General features: G+C 35.9%; 1 protein-coding gene across 2 annotated transcripts; it reads left to right on the plus strand.

Annotated features, from left to right (window-relative positions):
* The first annotated feature begins 1,572 nt into the window (after positions 1 to 1,572).
* GNRHR (gonadotropin releasing hormone receptor) lies at positions 1,573 to 20,991 on the plus strand. Of its 2 annotated transcripts, none has more exons than XM_004383341.2 (3): positions 1,573 to 3,680; positions 17,044 to 17,263; positions 20,299 to 20,991. In XM_004383341.2, the coding sequence occupies exons 1-3, from the start codon at positions 3,159 to 3,161 to the stop codon at positions 20,541 to 20,543; spliced, it is 987 nt and encodes a 328-aa protein (XP_004383398.1). In that variant the 5' UTR covers positions 1,573 to 3,158; the 3' UTR covers positions 20,544 to 20,991. The 2 variants fall into 2 exon arrangements, with proteins under 2 accessions (XP_004383398.1, XP_004383399.1); XM_004383342.2 differs by having other exon boundaries at positions 17,172 to 17,263.
* The last annotated feature ends 204 nt before the right edge of the window (positions 20,992 to 21,195 follow it).

Below are 21,195 nucleotides of genomic sequence, written 5' to 3' on the forward strand. Positions count from 1 at the left end.
ACACAGAGGTGCCTTGGAAGACAGGCTTGGTAATCTGCTTCTGAAAGATCACGGCCTTGAAAACCCTACGGAGTGCAGTTCTACTCTGCATATATGGGGTTGCCATAAATTGGAATTCACTTGATGGCAACTAACAATAATAATGAAACATTCATGCTCCAGTTCTTTCCTTTCCATAAATGTAGAAACGGTATTAAGTAAGTTTCAAAGGGTAAAATATACTTCAATATTATGAGATTTTACCATGAACGTTTTTTCAGCCTTTGTTCTTTTAGTTTCTGGTCCACATGGGATAGTTTTTCAGGTTTGTAAATTTATCCACTGATTATCTTTTTTGTCGTTTCAAGCACATGGTCCTGATCAGATTAACTGACAGGATGTATATTCAGAGCCTTCAGAAAAAAAACTGTTACAGTCAGAACTGTTTGGTTCTGAGGAACCTAATATAGCTAATATGGCAGGTACAAATTCCATGGTCACAAACCTCAGTTGTGGAAAAAAACCTTTCTTTAATCTATATGAACATAATTTTGTTCTATCCTCTAACATCTCAATAGCTTTTATAAACCGAGTGCTCAACAAATAGTATTTTTTTCACTCTATTGTGAACCTCTGGGTTAAACACAACTTTTTAAAAATGTTATAAACCTTTTATGTTTGTAATATAGTTTAAGTTATTTGGAAGTTCTAATGAGAATTTTAATTTTTCTTTAATTTATCTGATTTTACTAATTGATTCTCATTTATATATTTATGCTGTATTTGTGCTTGGAATAGATGTGTTACATTTTAATAGTTCAAAAAGGTATACTTCTCTTAATTTCTGACTCATCTATTCCTCCCACTAATTATTCCAAAACAGCAAATTTCAGAATCAAACTACTTCGTTAGAAAATATTTCCAGACCTTTAGAAAGCCACTTGGGAAGCCAAGTCCCATGTCCTACAGTATAATATTTCAACCAAGTCTGAAAGTAGTGAGAAGAAACAGTAATTCTGAGCATGTGCTGACAGCTAAGAGGGAGGCCAGGTAAGCAACTGGTATAAGCTGCTCAGGATCTGGGAGGCAGCCAGCACAGAAGGAATACGACGAGGCACATAAGATATGCTCAATATACTTACTAATCTTGTATAGGAAAGAGCCCTGGTGGTGCAATGGTTAAGCACTCAGCTTCTAACCCAAAGGTCAATGTTTCAAACCCACCAGCAGCTTCATGGGACAAAAGACCTGGCAATCTGCTCCCGTAAAAATTACAGCATAGGAACCCCTATAGGGCAGCTCTACTCCGTCATATACGGTTGCTTGCAGTCAGAATCAACTGGACAGCATACAATAACAATTTTCTATAGTAACAAATAAACTCCTTAAAGGCCTAGATGATGCCTTATTCACCTTTGTATCACCTGTAATAGCTAACATATATACACATATATAATATCTAACATATGTATGGTATTCAGTAGTTATTTGATAAATGAATATAAGTTGATATTCAGTAACTATTAAATAAATAAATATATTAAATAAATTAAATTAATGAATATTAGTTTCCTAGGGCTGCAAACTACCACAAATTTGGGGGTTTAAACAACAGAACTTTATTCTCTCACAGTTCTGGAGGCCAGAAGCCTAAAATAAAGATGTCAGTAGGGCTATACTCCTTCAAAAGTCTTAGGGGAGAATCCTTTCTTGAGCCTTTCAGCTTCTGCTGGATCCAGGCATTCCTTATTTCTGCATAACTCCAACCTCTGCCTCCATCTTCACATGGCCTTCTCTCTGTCTTCTCTGTTGTCTCTTATACGGACACTTAGCATTGGACTTTGGTCCCACCCCAATAATCCAGGATGATCTCATGTAGAGATCCTTAATTTAATTATCCACAAAGACCTTTTTTGCAAATAAGGTCACATTCACACGTTCCAGAAGTTAGGACGCTGACATGTCTTCTTAGGAACGACCATTCAACCTACTACGAAGACTGAATGAACAAACAAACGTATCCACAAGTATGGATCATCTGAGTCAAAATATCCACCTTTATCCTTAACATTTTCTTGTTTTGGCTGTCAGAAGGAAACTAGAAGACATAAATCAAGCTGGTAATTTAATAATTCCAATGTAAGTCAACCCAGTACTGGTAAATAATATACTCAAACACTCACATGAAAGTTAAAGCAGTGACATGGCAGTGGCCCCAACATGAAATGATAACACATAAAGAAATATCAATATTTATATTATATTTATATAAATGTATATAAAGTGCAAATGTGAGGATGGTGCAGGATCAGACAGTGTTTCGTTCTATTGTACATAGGGTTGGTATTGGTCAATAACAACAAAATAACTGCTGTTACAGCATTTATCCAGTATTCTCTCAAATACCTAGTTATCATATTCAATAATGTGCAATAATGGCAAGTTCAATATTTAGATAATTATAAAACCAAGGCAATAATCAAAAGATGGCTAGTAATTTTTACTCTAAGTTAAACATGGATAATCTGACCATTTTGATTCATTGGTTAATTTGAATATAGTCCAATTTGCATTAGATCAAACTGATTTTAATCAGTAAGGTGTTAATTTTGATGTTTTGTAGACAATGGTTTTAAGTGAAAATATTTGTTTAGTGTTTAAATGTTTAATGTGCATCTGAAAAAGAAAACAAAGAAATGTTTTTGAGAAACATATTAATTTCTTAAGACAACAGATTTTAACTGAATCGAGTATTTTATCTTTTTTTCATTTTTATTTTACATGTCTGTTTAACAGAACGCTAACACTTAAAAGAGGTTTTAAAAAAATCTCTTCATTAAACTTGTTTTAATAATGCCATTAGTCAATCAGGTTTTACTTAGGAAAAATGTTGTGAAAACCAGGCCATCTGCTGAGGTGCTACAGTTACACTTGGCCCTCAAAATGTTTTTGGCATGATCTGTTTCAGCACTCTGTTGGATTATAAACCCTCAAAACAAGTTCACCTTGATCTTTTACATTAAACCCAAAGTATCTCAGAGACAAAATCTGACATAAGTCTAAACCTGTGACGTTTCCATCCAAAGAAGGCAGAAATAAAACAGGACTTTGGATTTGGTTACAATAAAACATCAGAAGTACCAGAAATACAAGCCCTGAAGCTGTATCAATAGGGAATTATGGCAAACAGTGCCTCTCCTGAACAGAATCAAAATCACTGCTCAGCCATCAACAACAGCATCCTGCTGATGCAGAGCAACCTCCCCACCCTGACGTTATCCGGAAAGATCCGAGTGATAGTTACTTTCTTCCTTTTTCTACTTTCCACAACCTTTAATGCTTCTTTCTTGTGGAAACTTCAGAAGTGGACTCAAAAGAAAGCGAAAGGGAAAAAGCTCTCACGAATGAAGGTGCTTTTAAAACATCTGACCTTAGCCAACCTGCTGGAGACTCTGATTGTCATGCCACTGGATGGAATGTGGAACATTACAGTCCAATGGTATGCTGGAGAGTTCCTCTGCAAAGTCCTCAGCTATCTGAAGCTTTTCTCCATGTATGCCCCAGCCTTTATGATGGTAGTGATCAGCCTGGATCGGTCCCTGGCCATCACGAGGCCCATAGCTGTGAAAAGCTACAGTAAGCTCAGACGGTCCATGATCAGCCTGGCCTGGATCCTCAGTAGTGTCTTTGCTGGACCACAGGTAAACATTATTTATGAACTTGTTTGGATATGGAGAACACAGATTTCCTACCCAAACTTGAGTAAAGGTCTTATCAAAGGCAGTATTGCATTATCTTTACAATCTTGGGATCTGGAAGTCAGAGCGAGTGGAGTTTAATCCTGGCTTTGCTGTGTTATCTTGGGAAAATTACCTAACCTCTGTGGATTTCAGTTCTTTTACTTATAAAATGGGGAAATGTCTACCTCATATGGCTTTTGTGATGATTAAACGAATAATGTATTAACATGTCTAGCATAATTTCTGGTATATAGTAAATGCTTCCCAAAAAAGGTAGCTATTCTCAAAATTGACCCCATTCCCATTCTTTCCTTCCATCTATTTTTTCTTTTGCTCCGGTTGACATGAATATAATGGTTAATTGACAGAATTTTTAAGAACTGTGGAATCTTCATAGGTAGGAAGTATTTACAACTTGTCCTATTTGCAATTTCTTGAATGGAAACTTTAAGAATTCTGTCACTGCAGTTTAAAACAGTAACCAGTTGTCACTGAGTCAATTTCAACTCATGGCAGCCCTATATGTGTCAGAGTAGAACTGTGCTCCATAGGTTTTCAATGGCTGAGTTTTCAGAAGTAGGTCGCCAAGCCTTTCTTCTGAGGCACCTCTGGGTGGACTCAAACCTCCAACTTTTCGGTTAGCAGCTGAGTGCATTAACCATCTGGCAATGATGTGATTAGGTGAGTGGCTAAGGTGATGTTAGAGGGAATTGACAGTAAGAGGGATATTTCAAATGAAAAACAGTTTGGCAACAAGTTGGATTTAGGGAGTTAATAATAGAGCAGAGTAAAATAAAGCTCCAATATTTTTAGGCACAGAGTCTGAATAGTAAAACCACTGAAGTAAACAGGTAGGCTGGTAAGAGGACTATTCATTTGTTTGTCTGCTTGTCAGTCTGTCTGTTTGTTTGAAGGTGGAGGAAGGCAGGCTATGAAAGAAAGAGGTAAAAACATTTCCTTCACGACATAACATCAGCAATATGAAGTCTTCATATAAGTACAGCTAGCTGAAAAGTAGTTGGTAATTTGAGATTCTGATGCAGGTGAAACAAACAGCAATATAAACAGGTCAATATTTGATAATAACTGAAAGGCAAACCCACAATGTCACTCCTTCAAAGGACTATTCCAGAACCTATAAATAAAATTCTGATTTATTAATTCAGTTATTTTAAATACATCACAGCAATAACAGAAAGTTTATGCCAAATATTTTTCTATCTTGATGTAGTAAAATGAAAATAAAAATTTTGAATTGTTTGGGAATTTCTTGTAATAACCTGACCTCAAACATATTACTCTACCTGACAGATTTACGTGAATATGAGCCACAGAAAATGATTTGAATTATTTTACTTCATAAAACAAATGACTCTTCTTTACTTACAGAAACACTTTAAATTTATAAGGCATTTTGTTAAAGTTTCCTGAAAAGCCTCACATACATAATACAATCTTACTTGATATTTATATTAACTCTGTGAAATACATAAGAGCAGTGTTATTATCTCCACTTCACATATAAGAAAACTAAGGTCTAAACCTTTCAAAGCAATGGCATTCAAACCCTTTTTCGCAGAAAGTCAGAGAAATACATACTACATCATGACCTAGTCTATCTCTTCTTCTTTCATACACAACTGAAAAAAGGTTTCATGAAATAAATATTCTACTCTGTTCCATTCATTTTTCAAGGTTAGTTACAACTCACTGATGGGCACACCCTGCAGCTCAAAAAACACTGGCTTAAAGGGATTCATTGATTTTTTCCAATGTCACTTGGCCTGTTAAACTCATGTCTTTTTATTAAGTCCAGTTTTTCCTTTTAGTATAGATCTCTGCTAGCTCCATGAAAAAAAAATGTTTTAACCCTTGACTTATATGACATGAGGAGCCCTGGTGGTGCAGTGGTTAAGCATTCAGCTGCTAACCAAAAGGTCAGTAGTTCAAATCCACCAGCCACTCTGCGGGAGAAAGATGTGGCTGTCGGCTTCCATAAAGATTACAGACTTGAAAACCTATGGGGCAGTTCTACTCTATCCTATAGGGTCGCTATGAGTTGGAATCGACTCAATGGCAATGGGTTTTTGAGAGTTTAATACTACAACTATTTGATGGGGAAGATGAGAGATAGAGAGGGCTTTTTTATTTCTAGATTGTGACACACGCCTCATGCTTCACCACACTCTTTGAGTAAGCCCATTGACAAAGGATCATCCTAGGGTGACTAATTTACATTGAAAGGGTAACTTTAATCTTCACCTTTCGTTCTATACATCGATTTTCTATTACCATAACTTAGTTTAAAAAAAAAAAAAGTAACAAGCTAATTGTCACAACCCAGGGCTGGGAATTCATGACACTTCATCAGAGTTCAAAGTGTCCAAATACCAATTTGGCCACCTTGGTTTTTCATTTTAATGGTTACTAACCTCAGAAGGGAAGATCTATGGTATTTTGGGGATGTGTTTTGAGAAGTTTTGGCAGTACAGCACACTAACTTTCAAGCTCTGTACTAGCAATAGAAATTAAAAAAAAAAAAAATCCTATGTGGAGGGATCAGTCCCTGGAGAAGGACATCATGTGTGATAAAATAGAGAGTTAGCAAAAAAGAAGACCCTCAACGAGACGGATTCACATCATGGCTACAATGATGGGCTCAAGCACAACAACGATTGTGAGGATGGGGCAGGATGGGCAGTGTTTCGTTCTGTTGTACATAGGGTTGTTATGAATCGGAACTGACTCAATGGCACCTAAAAACAACAATATGTGGAATCCCAAGAAACAAATATAAATGGAACTGATGTGGTTGAAACAGGGATAAAGGAGGGCAACTCCTCTGCCTGGGTTTTCACTAGCTCCCAGTCACAGTCTGCAACTAAGTTCCCTGCAACAAAGTTTGAAAGCCGATGGAACAGTAGAAATGACATTGGTATTGGATTTAAACAAAATTAAGTTAAAATTTCAATACTGTCTCTTACAAACTATGTGATTCTGAGAAAATTACTTAACCTTTCTCAGTTTAAAAGGGTAATTGTAAAGAATAAAATACATAAAATCAACTAGTACAAGACTTTATACTTAATTAATGTTCATTTCTTTCCTTTCCTTCTTTCTTCCTGCTTTTCTTCCTTCCTTCATAATAGGTTTTTGAAATCAGGAGAGTAGAAAATAGAGAAAAATGAGTATGAAAATGGATGGTCCTTTAAGAAACAGCAAAGAAAAATGCTTATATAAAAGTTGGTTATTTCACATTTCTCCAAATTGTAACATTCATTCTGATTGGTTAGTAAATTTGGTCAACCTACTCCCTAGTCACAAAACTATCCTAACTCACCCTGAAAGCTATATTTGCCAGAGCATAAAAATTCAAGTCTTGGAGGCATAAATAGCAAAATTAAGATTAAAATGAAAGAAAAAGAAAAGGCAACAAACATGCCTGGGGAGTATACCTGATTTAAGACCATCTGTGCTTAGGCTGGTAACTACATCTTGAAGAGTGAAGAGAAAACATTTCCTGAATTAGGAGTGTCCATAGCTAATTAAAAATCACATAGTTTCCAATGAGTGTTATCTAAGATCACACAATTTCTAAAGAAGCAGATTATTTGCAGAAAGAGTTCATACCATTAGCTTATCTCTGTTAATATGGAGCATTACACATGGGCACTTTTTAAACTCTACAGTTAACCCAGGACTGTCAGCAAGATATATGAGTCACTCCCTTAGTCTTTGGTATACAGATGCATGGTCTAAAGATCTGTGGAGGGTTGTCTTGACACATAAAGAATTTACAAGGCTAGAATGCACTTCAGAACTTGGCAAGCAGTTTAAATAAATATTTATCATATGGGTACAATATGCCAGGCATTGTGCTGGAACATAGTAGCAGTATATAGTAACAGATATAACAACAACAATAATGATAATGATGATAAATAGTAGTTATTTAGGATATACATATATTCCAGGAATTGTGCTATATGCTTTTGCATGTATATTGAATATAATCCTCCCAACAATCCCATAAATTAGGTACAATTATTATCCTTATTTTACACATTAAAAAAAAAAAAACTAAGGCTAAGAATATTACATAAGATGTCCAAGATATCACCTAATAAGTGGAGGTGTCAATACATCTAGTTAACTCAATAACAGAGCTTTTAACCACTACATTATACCACATTATTTCCTTTTTTCCTGTAGGAGGCTAAAAGGAAAGAACATGAGAGAAAAGTTTAAGGTGAAATAGATAGGTAAGAGGCATCAGGAAAAATACGTTATATATTTATAAATACATAAGTAAATTGATATACATCCATATTTATAAGTTGTGTGTCTCAATTATAATAATTAAGATTTATATACTGCTAATTGTGTGCCCCACCAGCCGTACTGTGGTGGCTTGCACGTTGCTATGATGTTCGAAGCTATGCCACCAGTATTTCAAATATCCAGCAGGGTCACCCATGGTGGACAGGTTTCAGCAGTTTCCAGACTAAGACAGACTAGGAAGAAAGGAGTGGTGATCTATTTTTGAAAATTAGCCAAGGAAAACCACACAGATAACAACAGAACATTGTCCAACTCACTTGCTTTGAACACATCATCAGGAGCGATCAGTCACTGGAGGAGGATACCATGTTTGGTAAAGTAGAGGGCCAATCAGGGCATGGGAGATTGTTGGTGAGATGGATTGGAATAACAGCCACAATGATGGACTCAAACATGCTGTTAATTGTGAGAATGATGCAGGACCAGGCAACATTTTGGTCTATCGTACATAAGGTCTCCATGAGTCAAAGTAAACTCAATGGAAGCTAACAACAACAACTGCATACCAGGCATTATTCTAAGTGCTTTACATATATTAACTCATTTAACTCTCATGACAGCCCCTAGAAACAGATACTAACTACTATTATCTCCATTTTATAGACCAAGAAACTAAAGCACATCACCTGAAGATAATTACCTTCGGAAAAGATTAGTTATTGGGGTAAGGTGAAGGTTAAATATAATATTCTAAGAAGGGATGAGCATCTACAGTTGACTGTAAAGAAGAAGACAAAAGAATGCTCTAGTTTACGGTGAAATAAAACAAATACTAATGAGAACTAGGGTAAGGAATAAAAGAAATGTGAAGAAACATAACCCAAGGTATAAATCACTAGAAGTAAAGTAGATTCCTATGTTAATCATTCGAAATTAACATGGCCTTGGCGCCCGAAACAAATTTGAACCAAACCTAAAACAAATCAGTTTTTGGGCAAGTAAGATTCTGAATTTCCACAGCACTTTACCTCTCTTTTGTAACTTAACACCATCTATCTTATATTACACGTATCAGGTACATGCTGTATCTCTCCTACCAGAAATGTAACTCCTTGATATATCTTGATCATCTTTTATGACAGAAAGCAGCTAATATAGTTATTTTTACCAAGGAGTTTCTCTAAAAATAAGTATTTGATGAATAAAGATGATAACCATTAATTTGAATCCTGTACTATATCTCAAAGTCACTACAGTTGAAAATTTAATTGTTGTATCTTTAAAACATGAAATATTAGAGTGAAACTGAGGTCCACTGCAGAGCAGAAAGTCAAATTCAGTTCATCTGGTGCCAAGCCTAGTTGGGGAGGTGAGCAGGAAAGTAGTTTAGACTTTAAAGAAACATAAGGCTCTGTTTCAGGTTCTGGAGACCTGGTGGCACAGTGATTAAGAGTTTGGCTGCTAACCAAAAGGTTAGCGGTTCAAATCCACCAGCAGCTCCTTGGAAACCCTATGGGGCAGTTCTACTATGTCCTGTAGGGTCACTGTGAGTCGGAATCAACTGGACAGCAACGAGTTTGGTTATTTTCAGGTTCTATGTGAAATAACCTTTCAAAGACTCCAACTCACAATATCTGTTGGGTAAAATTCAAAACAGAACTTTAAATAAGGTCACAATGCAAAGAAGTATGAAAAACTGAAGGGCTCACTTTGTAATTTTGGAAAGAGTTAGTCTGGATAATGAGACAGAATTAGCTGAACCACTTGTTTGGGGTTCCTGACTTTAAGGCTGATATTATGATCATTGGTCGCCCTCTAATGGATCAGTTTAATAATACTTTTTTCTCTTGTTAGATGCCATTGAGTCAGTTCGACTCATAGCAACCCTATGTACAACAGAACGAAACACTGCCCGGTACTGCGACATCTCTACAATCATTGCTGTGTTTAAGCCCACTGTTGTAGCCATTGTGTCAGTCCATCTCATTGAGGGTATTCCTCTTTTTTGCTGACCCTCTATTTTACCAAGCATGATGTCCTTCTCCAGGGACTGGTCCCTCCTGATAACATGTCCAAAGTACGTAAGACAAAGTCTCGTCATCCTTCCTTTTTTTTCCCCCCCAGACATAAGCAAGTCAATGCTAACCAATTTTTAATATGGAAAGACCCAAGCACTGTTCCACGTATACTGTTTTCCGTTGTGTTGAAGACACACTAATATCTAAATTGCACTTATGTTTTATGTAAATAAAAATAATAATAATAAAAGTAATAACACATAACAATAACAGCAATAGCTCCCATCTGTCTGGCATTTTGAGCTTTTCTAATAATTTTATCTGTTAAATTGATCTGTTCCTCATAACAATCTGGAATCATCTCAGCAGGAGTTATTCTCCACTCATTTCAAAGAGAAGCAAATTGAGGTCCAAAGACAAGAAATTTTCACCAAATCGCACAGTGGTAGTAGATTTTTTATTTCCTACTCACTGCTCTGTGTGACACTTAACATGTTGCCATCGAGTCAATTCCCACTCACAGTAACTCTATAGCTCCTTTTAAGGAGCATTCTGGCTGTACTTCTTTCAAAGCAGAGCTGTGCGTTCTTCTGGCAGTCCACAGTACATTCAATATTCTTCACCAACACCATAATTCAAATACATCAATTCCTCTACGGTCTTCCTTATTCATCGTCCAGCTTCCACATACACGAGGCGATCAAAAATATAGCTTGGGTCAGGCGTACTTTAGTCCTCAAAGTAGCATCTTTGCTTTTTAACACTTTAAAGAGATCTGCAGCAGATTTGCCCAATGCAATACATCCTTTGACTTCCTTACTGCAGCTCCCATGGGCGTTGACTGTGGATCCAAGTAAAATGAACTCCATGACAACTTCAATCTTTTTTCCATTAATCACGATGTTGCTTATAGGTCCAGTTGAAGTGCAATACATACTGAAGGCTGAGGTCTTTGATCTTCATCAGTGTTTTAAGTCCTCTTCACTTTCAGCAAGCAAGACTGTGTCATCTGCATATCAGAGGTTATTAGTAAGTGTTCCTCCAATCCTGATGCTGCGTTCTTCTTCATATAGTCCAGCTTCTTAGCACATAGATTGAATAAGTATGGTTAAAGGATACAACTCTGATACACACCTTTCCTGATTTTAAACCATGAACAACTGCCTCTTAGTCTATGTACAGGTTCCTCATGAGCACAATTAAGTGTTCTGGAATTCCCATTCTTCGCAATGTTCTCCATAATTTGTTATGACCCACACAGTTGAATGCCTATGCATAGTCAATAAAATAGAGGTAAACATCTTTCTGGTATTCTCTGCTTTCAGCCAAGATCCATCTAGCATCAGCAATGATATCCTTCCTTCCATATCCTCTTCTGAATTGAGCTTGAATTTCTAGCAGTTCCCTGTCGATGTACTGCTGCAACCATTTTTTAATTATCTTCAGCAAAATTTTACTTGCATGGGTATTAATGATATTGTTCAGTAATTTCCACATTATCTTGGATCACCTTTCTTTGGAATGCACACAAATATGGATCTCTTCTAGTCGGTTGGCCAGGTTTTTTCCCTTAAAATTGAGAAAAGACCTGGATTTTTGTATTTCTATTATGAAACTGGAATTACAAATCTTAAGAACAGGGTAATTTTCTCTACCAAAGGAAGAAAGGAAATATTTTCTAGTATTATTTAGAAAACAGTCATATTCTATTTCTACTCCCATCATTCTTCAAAAAGGAAGGAAAACCTAGGCCTCTTAATTTACTTAAATTAAACTATAATTTCTTAATTCAATTGTAAAACTAAAAAGTATGAGTATGGTTCCCTCATTTCTTTAAAGTAAAAGAAATCATGCAAACTTCTTGTTTAAATTTACTGGCCATAAGTTCAAAAGTGTTTGCACTCTTTTATGCTCTCATTTTAATAATGTGAGTCTCATAGTCAAGTGAAATTTCTTAGCAGAAAAGCTTTTTTTTTTCTTTTGTAGATAATTTCACACTTAGAAAAAGACTGCAAGAAAAATACAATAATACAAGGAACTCCTGGATATCTGGATATATTTCACCCACTCAGAGTCCTGTAAGAATAATAGAATAATACAAAGAACTCCTAGATATCTGATATATATCACCCACCCAGAGTCCCCAAATATTAACATTTACCATATTTGTTTCTTTGCTTTATTCTCTCTTATACATATATTTTTTATTCTGAATTGTTTAAGAGTAAATGGCAGACATGATGCTTCTTTGCCCCTAAATATTTCAACCTGTGTTTCCTAAAGACAAAGATTTCTCTCACATATCAATTATCTTTCACAGTACCATTATCAAAATCAGAACATTAGCACTGATACAATATTATTATTTAAACTATAGACCTTATTCAGATCTCGCCAGTTATCCTAACAATGTCCTTTATAACAAAAAGAAATCCAATATCATGCAGTGTATTCAGTTCTCATGTCTCCTTAGTCTCCTTTATCTTGAATAGTTCCTCTGCTTTTTTTGTTTGTTTCATGACACTGATATTTTTAAGAGTGTAGGCCAGTTATTTCATGGAATGCCCCTCAGTTTGGGTTTGTCTGATGTTTTCTCATGATTAGATTCAGGTTATGTACTTTTAGCAGAAATACCAAAAAGTTCTTCTCAGTGCAGTTGGTCCCATTATTAGCAATGTTAATTTTTTTAGTTATAACTACAAAGTTATAATTTTATTCTTTGTAATGAATAACCTGTTGTTAGATAACTGAGAATATGTAAATTTCCTATTACTCCTCAAATTTTCACCCACTATTTTTATCATCCAATGATGATTCTTGCCTGAATGAATTATTATAGTAATTACCAAATAGTAATCACTAATTCCATTATTCTTCCTACATTTATTAGTTGGTGAAATACTTTAACAAAGTTTTTTCCTTTCCCCATTTATATGCTATTGTTGTTTTATAAATCATATCATCATAGACTCATAGATTACTTTATTCAATAGTTTGTCATTCACTCTGATGTTTTTTTTTTTAATTTTACTTTGATCCTTAAATTATCCTAGATTTGACAGTGACAGTTCTTTCAAGCTAGCTCACAGGTCCTTTTAACATGGGCCATCATTCTTTGAGCATTTCCTAACTTTTGAGCACAAAAAGCTTATCAAGGTACATATTGTACTTTTCCTGCCCCAGCCCTGGGATCACCCACTTCTCCAATAAGCCTTGGTTCCTTTTAGTATAGAACAGTTTTAGGAAACAAGAGCTGGGCACTAGGGTGGAAGCTTGTTGCTACTGAGATGACAATGTTTCCAGGTCCTCTCAGCAGAAACAGCTGGAAAATAGATACAGCTACTCCTCACTTACTATCTCGTTATCCAACATTTCTCATTTATGACAACAGTTTAAAAAAATCTACTATACGATTATTTTTGTGCATTACCAATGTACTTCTGGCAGTAATGAACGCTGAGGTATGAGGTGAGAGTAATGCTGGCTGTGATGGTTAAGGTTATGTGTTAACTTGGCAGAGCCATGATTCTCAGTTGTTTGGCAGTTTTGTAATGATGTAACTTGGCAGTTATGTAATAATACAGTCATCCTCTATTTTGTGATCTGATATGGTCATCCTCCATTTTCACATAACACTAATTTTCATATAACAACCTGGTCTTTGGAACCTAACCATGTCGATAAGTGAGGAGCGGATGTATATATATGCTGTTGTTGTTCTCGTTGTTAGATGCCATCAAGTTGGCTCTGACTGATAGTAACCTTATGTATAACTGAAGAAAATGCTGCCTGGTCCTTTTCCATCTTCATGATCTTTGGTATGTTTAAGTCCATTGTTTTGGCTATTGTGCCAATCCATCTCATTGAGGGTTTCCCTTCTTTTCATTGGTCCTCTATTTTACCAAAGAGGATATCCTTTCTAGCCATTGGTCTTTCCTGATAACATGTCCAAAGTAAGCAAGCCAAAGTCTCGCCATCCTCACTTCTAAGTAACATTCTGGTTGTATTTCTTCTAAGACTGATTTGTTTGTTCTTCTGGCAGTTCACAGTATATTCAATATTCTTTGCCAGCACCACAGTTCAAATGCATCAATTCTTCCATCTTCTTTTTTCATTATCCAACATTTGCATGCATATGAGGCAGTTGAAATGACTGTGGCTTGGGTCTGACACACCCTAGTCATCAAAGTGATTTATCTTTGCTTTTTAAAACTTTAAAGAGGTTTTTTCACAGCAGATGTGCCCAATGCAATACGTCTTTTGGTTTCTTGACTGCTGCTTCCATGGACACTGACTGATGATCCAAGTAGAATGAAATTGTTGACAACTTTAATTTCTTCTCCGTTTATCATGATGTTGTTTATTGGTCCGGTTGTGAGGGTTTTCATTTTTTTCATGTCTTAGTCATCTAGTGCTGCTGTAACAGGAATATTACAAGTGGATGGCTTTAACAAAGAGAAATTTATTCTCTCACAGTCTACCAGGCTACAAATCCAAATTCAAGGTGTCAGCTCCAGGAGAAGGCTTTCTCTATCTGTCAACTCTCGGGGAAGGTCCCTGTCATCAATCTTCCCCGTGTCTAGGAGCTTCTCTGTGCAGGAACCCCAGCCAAAATCCCGGGGCTGCTTTCTTGGTGGTATGAGGTCCCCTGTCTCTCTGCTTGCATCTCTCTTTTATATCTCAAAAGAGACTGGCTCAAGATACAATCCAATCATGTAATTAAGTCTGGCCTCATTAACATAACTGCCACTAATCCCATCTCATCAACATCATAGAGACAGGATTTACAACACATAGGAAAACCACATCAGATGACAAAATGGTAGACAATCACACAATACTGGGAATCATGGCCTACCCAAGTTGACAGACATTTTGGGGGAACACAATTCAATCTATGACACTTCACATGTAGGTGAAATCCATATTGAAGGCTGTAGTCTTTGACCTTCATCAGTTAAGTGCTTCAAGCCATCTTCATTTTCAGCAATCAAGGTTGTGTCATCTGCATATTGCAGGTTGTTAGTGAGTCTTCCTCCAATTCTGATGCTTTATGCTTCTTCATATAGTCTGGCTTCTCAGATTATTTGTTCAGCATACAGATTAAATAATCCTTCCACACAGCTTTGCCAATTTTGAACCATGTGTATGTTCCACATGAGCACAAGTAAGTGTGATAAAATTCCCATTCTTGGTAATGTTATCCATAAATTGTTATGATCCACACAGTTGAATGTCTTAGTAGAGTTGATAAAATCAGGTAAACATCTTTCTGGTATTCTCTACTTTTGGCTAAGATCGATCTGACATCAGCAATGATATTCCTTGTTCCACGTCCTCTTCTGAATCCAGCTTGAACTTCTGGCAGTTCCCTGTCGATGTACAGCTTCAGTCATTTTTGAATTATGTTCAGCAGAATTTTGCAAGCATGTGTTATTAATGATATTGCTCAATAATTTCCACGTTCAACATGATAGCCTTTCTTTGGAATGGGCACAATGATGGATCTCTTCCAGTCAGTTGGCCAGGTAGCCGTCTTCCAAATTTCTTGACATAGATGAGTAGCGGAAAGTAGCTAAAGCAAACAGCAGAAATGATGAAGTAAAAGAGCTGAAAAGAAGACTTCAAATGGCAGCTCAAGAAGACAAGGCAAAGTACTATGATGAAAAATGAAAAGACCTGGAGTTAGAAAACCAAAAGGGAAGAACACAACGCCATTTCTCAAGTTGAACGAACTAAGAGAAAACTGAAGCCACAAATTGCAATACTGAAGGATTCTATTGGTAAAAAATTGAATGATGCAGGAAACATCAAAATAAAATGAAAAATATACGGTGACTGTACCAAAAAGAACTAGACAACATTCAATCATTTCAGGAAATAACATACGATGAGGAACCACTGGTACTGAAGGAAGAAACTCAAGCTGCACTGAAGGCAGTGGTAAAAAACAAAGCTCTAGGAATTGAAGAAATATCAATTGAGATACATGTATACACGTGTATATATACACATACACACACTCACATATATGGATACATATACATGGATTTTCCTCACTCTTTTTTACAGCTGCATAGTATTCTATTGTGTGGTTTCACCATAGTTTATTCAGTTGCTATTTGATGAATTGGTATTTAGGTTATTTTCAATATTTTTCTATTACAAACAATACTGCAATGAATAACTTTATGTGTATATATTTTCACATCATGAGGGTAGGTGTGTATCTTCAGGGTAGATTCCTGGAAGTGGAATTGCTGAGTTAACAAGTAAATACATATGTAGTTTTGCTAGTTATTGCCAAATTCCTCTCCATAAGGATTGAACCAATTTGCATTCTAACAATGTATGAGAGTGTCTGTTTCCTCACAGCCTCGCCAACAGAATATGTTACACTTTTTAATTTTTACCAATCTTATAGTGAAAGATGGCATTTCAGGGTAGTTTTAGTTGTAATTTATTTTATCATGAGTGAAGCTGAACATATTTTCAAATATTTAGAGGTCATTTTTATATCTTTCTTGTGAGATTTCTGTTTGTGTCTTTTGCCTTTTTTTTAAAAAAAAAGGACATTTTAGTGGAGTCTTCTGTCTCTAAAATAAAATTTAAGCATGTATTTTGTTGGACACATTCCAAATGCCAAGCACAGTTTGAGGTGCTGAGGATAAAAAAATGAACAAAATCACTTGCAAAGTGTTTACTCAGCATAAATGTATTTGAAATTCAAAATACAAACAAGATTTTAATCCCTAGCTGATTATTCTGCAAGTTTGGAACAATTTCCAAAAACTTCAAAATCCTATAGATTAATTCACACTTACTCAAACATATTTTAAGTAAACATTCACTTGTAACTTTGTCTAGAAAAGCCAAAAGGGTGACGCCAAGGAACTAAACAATCGTTTTGGGCAACAGCATATTGGAGGGCTAGGCCAAAACAGGACAGAAAATTTTCAAAAAGGCATACAAATGTTGTTTGTAGACAGTAACATAACTTTTTAATTTTTTATTTTCTCATACAGTTATACATCTTCAGAATGATCCATGTAGCAGACAGCTCTGGACAGACCAATGTTTTCTCTCAATGTGTAACACACTGCAGTTTTCCACAATGGTGGCATCAAGCCTTGTATAACCTTTTCACCTTCAGCTGCCTCTTCATCATCCCTCTTCTCATCATGTTGATCTGCAATGCAAAAATCATCTTCACCCTGACACGAGTACTTCATCAGGATCCCCACAGTATGTATTCATTAGATTTAGTCTTAATTTTGGGTAACCAGTTTTGAAACAGTAATGCTCAAAGCTGAGTGGCACTTACTACATACTAGGTACTGTTCTAATCAATTCACATACATTAACTCATTTAATATTCACAACTGCCCCATGTGGTATGTACTTTTATTATCTGAAATTTATAGATGAGGAAATTTAATATCTCCTACTGTTCTAAATTTACACCATGGAATTAAAGATGAAAGGACAATCACACCATTTACTCAGGATAAGCATCAGCAAACTGTTCCTGCTGGGTCATAACAAAACCAAAAACCAGTTGATGTTGAGTCAGTTCCAACTCATGGTAACCCCATGTGTGTCAGAGTAAAACTGTGCTCCATAGGGTTTTCAATAGCTGACTTTTCAGAAGCAGACTGCAAGGCCTTTCTCCCATGACACCACTGGGTGGACTAGAAACTCCAACCTTTCAGTGCATTAACCATTTGCACCACTCACACTATTATTAAGCACCTGATTTCTAGAATATAACAAAGCACAACCTACTAAATGCTAGCCAGTAGACTTGTTAAAATTAAGCTGTTCTGCTGAACAGTCAAATTTCCTATATCTTCACAACATGAACTATGCACATTTCTTTGTGTATGTGTGTGAACTGGGTATATGAAATATTGCTGAATGTGTAACTATTTCATCCAAAACTTCACAGATGTAGTTGTGCCTCTTTTGTTTCAGTAATTAGGTGCATTTCCAAAAACTAAAATTTATAACTTTACAAAGGAAGCATGGCTATATGGGTGTGACTTCCAAAAGACAATAGAATAGTGCATAAATTATACGTGTTACAACTTAACAAGGAAAACATCTTAATTACTATAGCGTGCTCACTCAGCACGTTTCCAAAGGAGATAATTATGATGATGCTCTGTAATAGGTACTTGGGCAGTTTTCACCCTGCCAGCACAAAATGTTATTTGATACTCCCAATAAAGTATACTGCAAAAAATAATTTGCCTTCAAAATCTTACCCTCAAGAGATTCAGTTCTATCCAGGCTATCTAAGAAGGTGATAGGGAGAGTAAGAAGATGAATACCAAATAAAGGTTTAAAAATGTGAGCAGTGCAGAAGCATAAAAAGAAAAAAAGCAGAGGCAGAGAGCAGTAGTTAAATACTACTAAATCTATTCATTCAATCTTTTATCTGTCTAACTAACACACACTGACCACTCATTGCTGGAAACAGTGCTAGGTAGGGATACCATGGTGAATAAAACAAGCCTAGTAACTATTCTGCTCTTACCGAGTTTATGGTTCAGCAGAAATACAGTCAGTAAACAACAACCAGATGCCATTAAGTCAGTTTCAACTCATGGTGACCCATGTGTTGCAGAGTAGAACTGTGCTCCATAGGGTTTTCGAGGCTGTGACTTTCAGAAGCAGATTGCCAGTCTTTCTTCCAAGGCACTTCTGGGTAGGTTTGAACCACCATCCTTTCAGTTAGTAGTTGAGTGCTCAACCGTTTGTGCCACCCAGGGACTCCCAGGCAGTAAACAGTAAACCGATAATCAAGTGTGATGATATTTCAAAAGAGGACGAGAAACACAATTTGTTATAGAAGTCTCTATATTTTTCTTCAGATTTATCTACTCTGCTCAATAAGCCAAGATGCTTTTTAAATGTACCTACTCCTATTGATTATTTACTACTTCAAGGTTACTTAGGTTCACAGATACTGAGAAATAAATGAAATTATGGGTGAAAAGAGCAAGTCCATAGCAAGGCACTCAGTAAATGCTAATTAAGTTTGTCTGATCAAAAATCTATAACCAGTCTGTGTTCAATAAATTACCTATTTCAGTGTTTCCAGTCAAAAATTAATTTTATAATTAAAACATCATTCATGTAAATATTTTCCTTCATATTTCCACTCTTTGGTGATCAGTGAATAAGTAGTTGCAACATGACAGTTTCTTAATAGCATTATCTGTTTCCCTCAAAAAAACAATATATGAAGAGTATTTTTTATTTTAAAGTAGCAGTTCTAGATTATGAAATACAAGAACAGATTTTCAGCACTTCAAAACTGCAGCATTTTATCTCTAAGAACTAAGTCTTAAACTTCATATAGGCAGACTGACTGTTAAAGTCAGCAATTCCATTCAAGTCTAATGAATTTCTTCAAAAGAGCAGTGACCTACGAACTTTTAAGGGATATACTGGTGTGAAAAGTGAAATAATTTTGGACATAAAAGAAAGAAGCACACAGTTGAGTTAGATAATTTTGGGCAATCGACTTTCATCTATGCACGATCCTTATTATACTTAGTGGCAGATATATAGTAAACACAATTCTTTGTAAACTCAGAATTCAACTCAGCTCAAACTTACTCTACTCTCTTAAACTTATATTTTAAGAGTTTGAGTACCCCTATATTTCAAAAGATGGTTGTTCAAACCCACCAGCTACTCTGAGGGAGGAGGGTGTGGCAGTCTGTTTCCATAAGGATTTACAGCCTCAGAAACCCCATAGGGCAGTTGTACTCTGTCCCTACAGAGTCACTATGATTCTAAATTGACACGACAGCAACCAGTCTGGTTTGGTATATTTCAAACCCAGATTAGTTTACTGGAAACTTTTAAGAGCAATATCATCTTTAATGGAGCCCTAGTGACACAATGGTTAAAGAGCTAGGCTGCTAACCAAAAAGTCAGCAGTTCAAAACCACCAGCCACTGCTTGGAATCCTTACGGGGCAGTTCTACTTTGTCCTGTAGGGTTGCTATGAGTTGGAATTGACTCGACGGTAACGGGTTTGGTTTGTGGGGTTTTATTATCTTTGATATTTTCTATTCATTATATGACATAGTGGAAAATTTGGAATAAAAACATGCATTTTGAACAAATTATCACTATTAAAAATATTTTGTAAATTTGTTTCCATTATATTCATCAGGTTGAACTAGTGACTGTCTTCCATTTTATCTATTTGGTTTCGTGAGAAAACTGGTCATTCAAAACCTACTGTTTTATCTATCTAATAGAACTGCAACTCAATCAATCCAAGAACAATATACCAAGAGCACGGCTGAAGACCCTAAAGATGACAGTTGCATTTGCCACTTCATTTACTGTCTGCTGGACTCCCTACTACGTCTTAGGAATTTGGTATTGGTTTGATCCTGAAATGTTAAACAAGGTGTCTGACCCAGTGAATCACCTCTTCTTTCTCTTTGCTTTTTTAAATCCATGCTTTGATCCACTTATATATGGATATTTTTCTCTGTAATTGATAGACTTCATAGGAAATTATGTAAGGAAAGAGCAGGGTAATGAACTTCCCCAACTTGGAATGACTTAACTTAAAAGATGCAGCACGTTTACATGCAAACAAAGCAGGATTTAAGGCTAATTTATCATACTTATTTTTTTAGAAACCACATTGTCATAGCCTCAATTATAAGGAAAAACAAAACCTTCAGAAAAAATACTGAAATATTTCTTTTTAATCAAAAAACTTCTGAATTAATCTCTGCTCCTTCACAACTCCTAAGCACATTACTTAGGTTTTTCATCACTTTCTCTTTGTATAATGATATTTAAATATTTAACATAGCCATGGTCTAAGGTGAAGAGATACCAAAAACGTACTGCTGAGAACCTACCCTCAGCATGGCTTGGAAGCAATTACAATTTTATGTTATAACAATACATAGAACACAAAGACAGTGCTTCGCTTACCCACAAAATCAATTTTCCTTCTTATCGTTACAAAAAAAAAATAGATGCAATGAATTTAATTTATTCTATGTCTTCAAATGCATTCTGAGGTTTGGGGTACTCTGCAACTAATCCTATCAACCACTTCACCAATCTGACAAGACTTTTGAGTAGTTCTTCTTCATTCCATTCTTTATACCGCACAGGTTATGAAGTGTCTC

The sequence above is a fragment of the Trichechus manatus genome, unplaced genomic scaffold (genome assembly GCF_000243295.1).
Source record: "Trichechus manatus latirostris isolate Lorelei unplaced genomic scaffold, TriManLat1.0 scaffold00108, whole genome shotgun sequence".
Taxonomy (NCBI): Eukaryota; Metazoa; Chordata; class Mammalia; order Sirenia; family Trichechidae; genus Trichechus; species Trichechus manatus.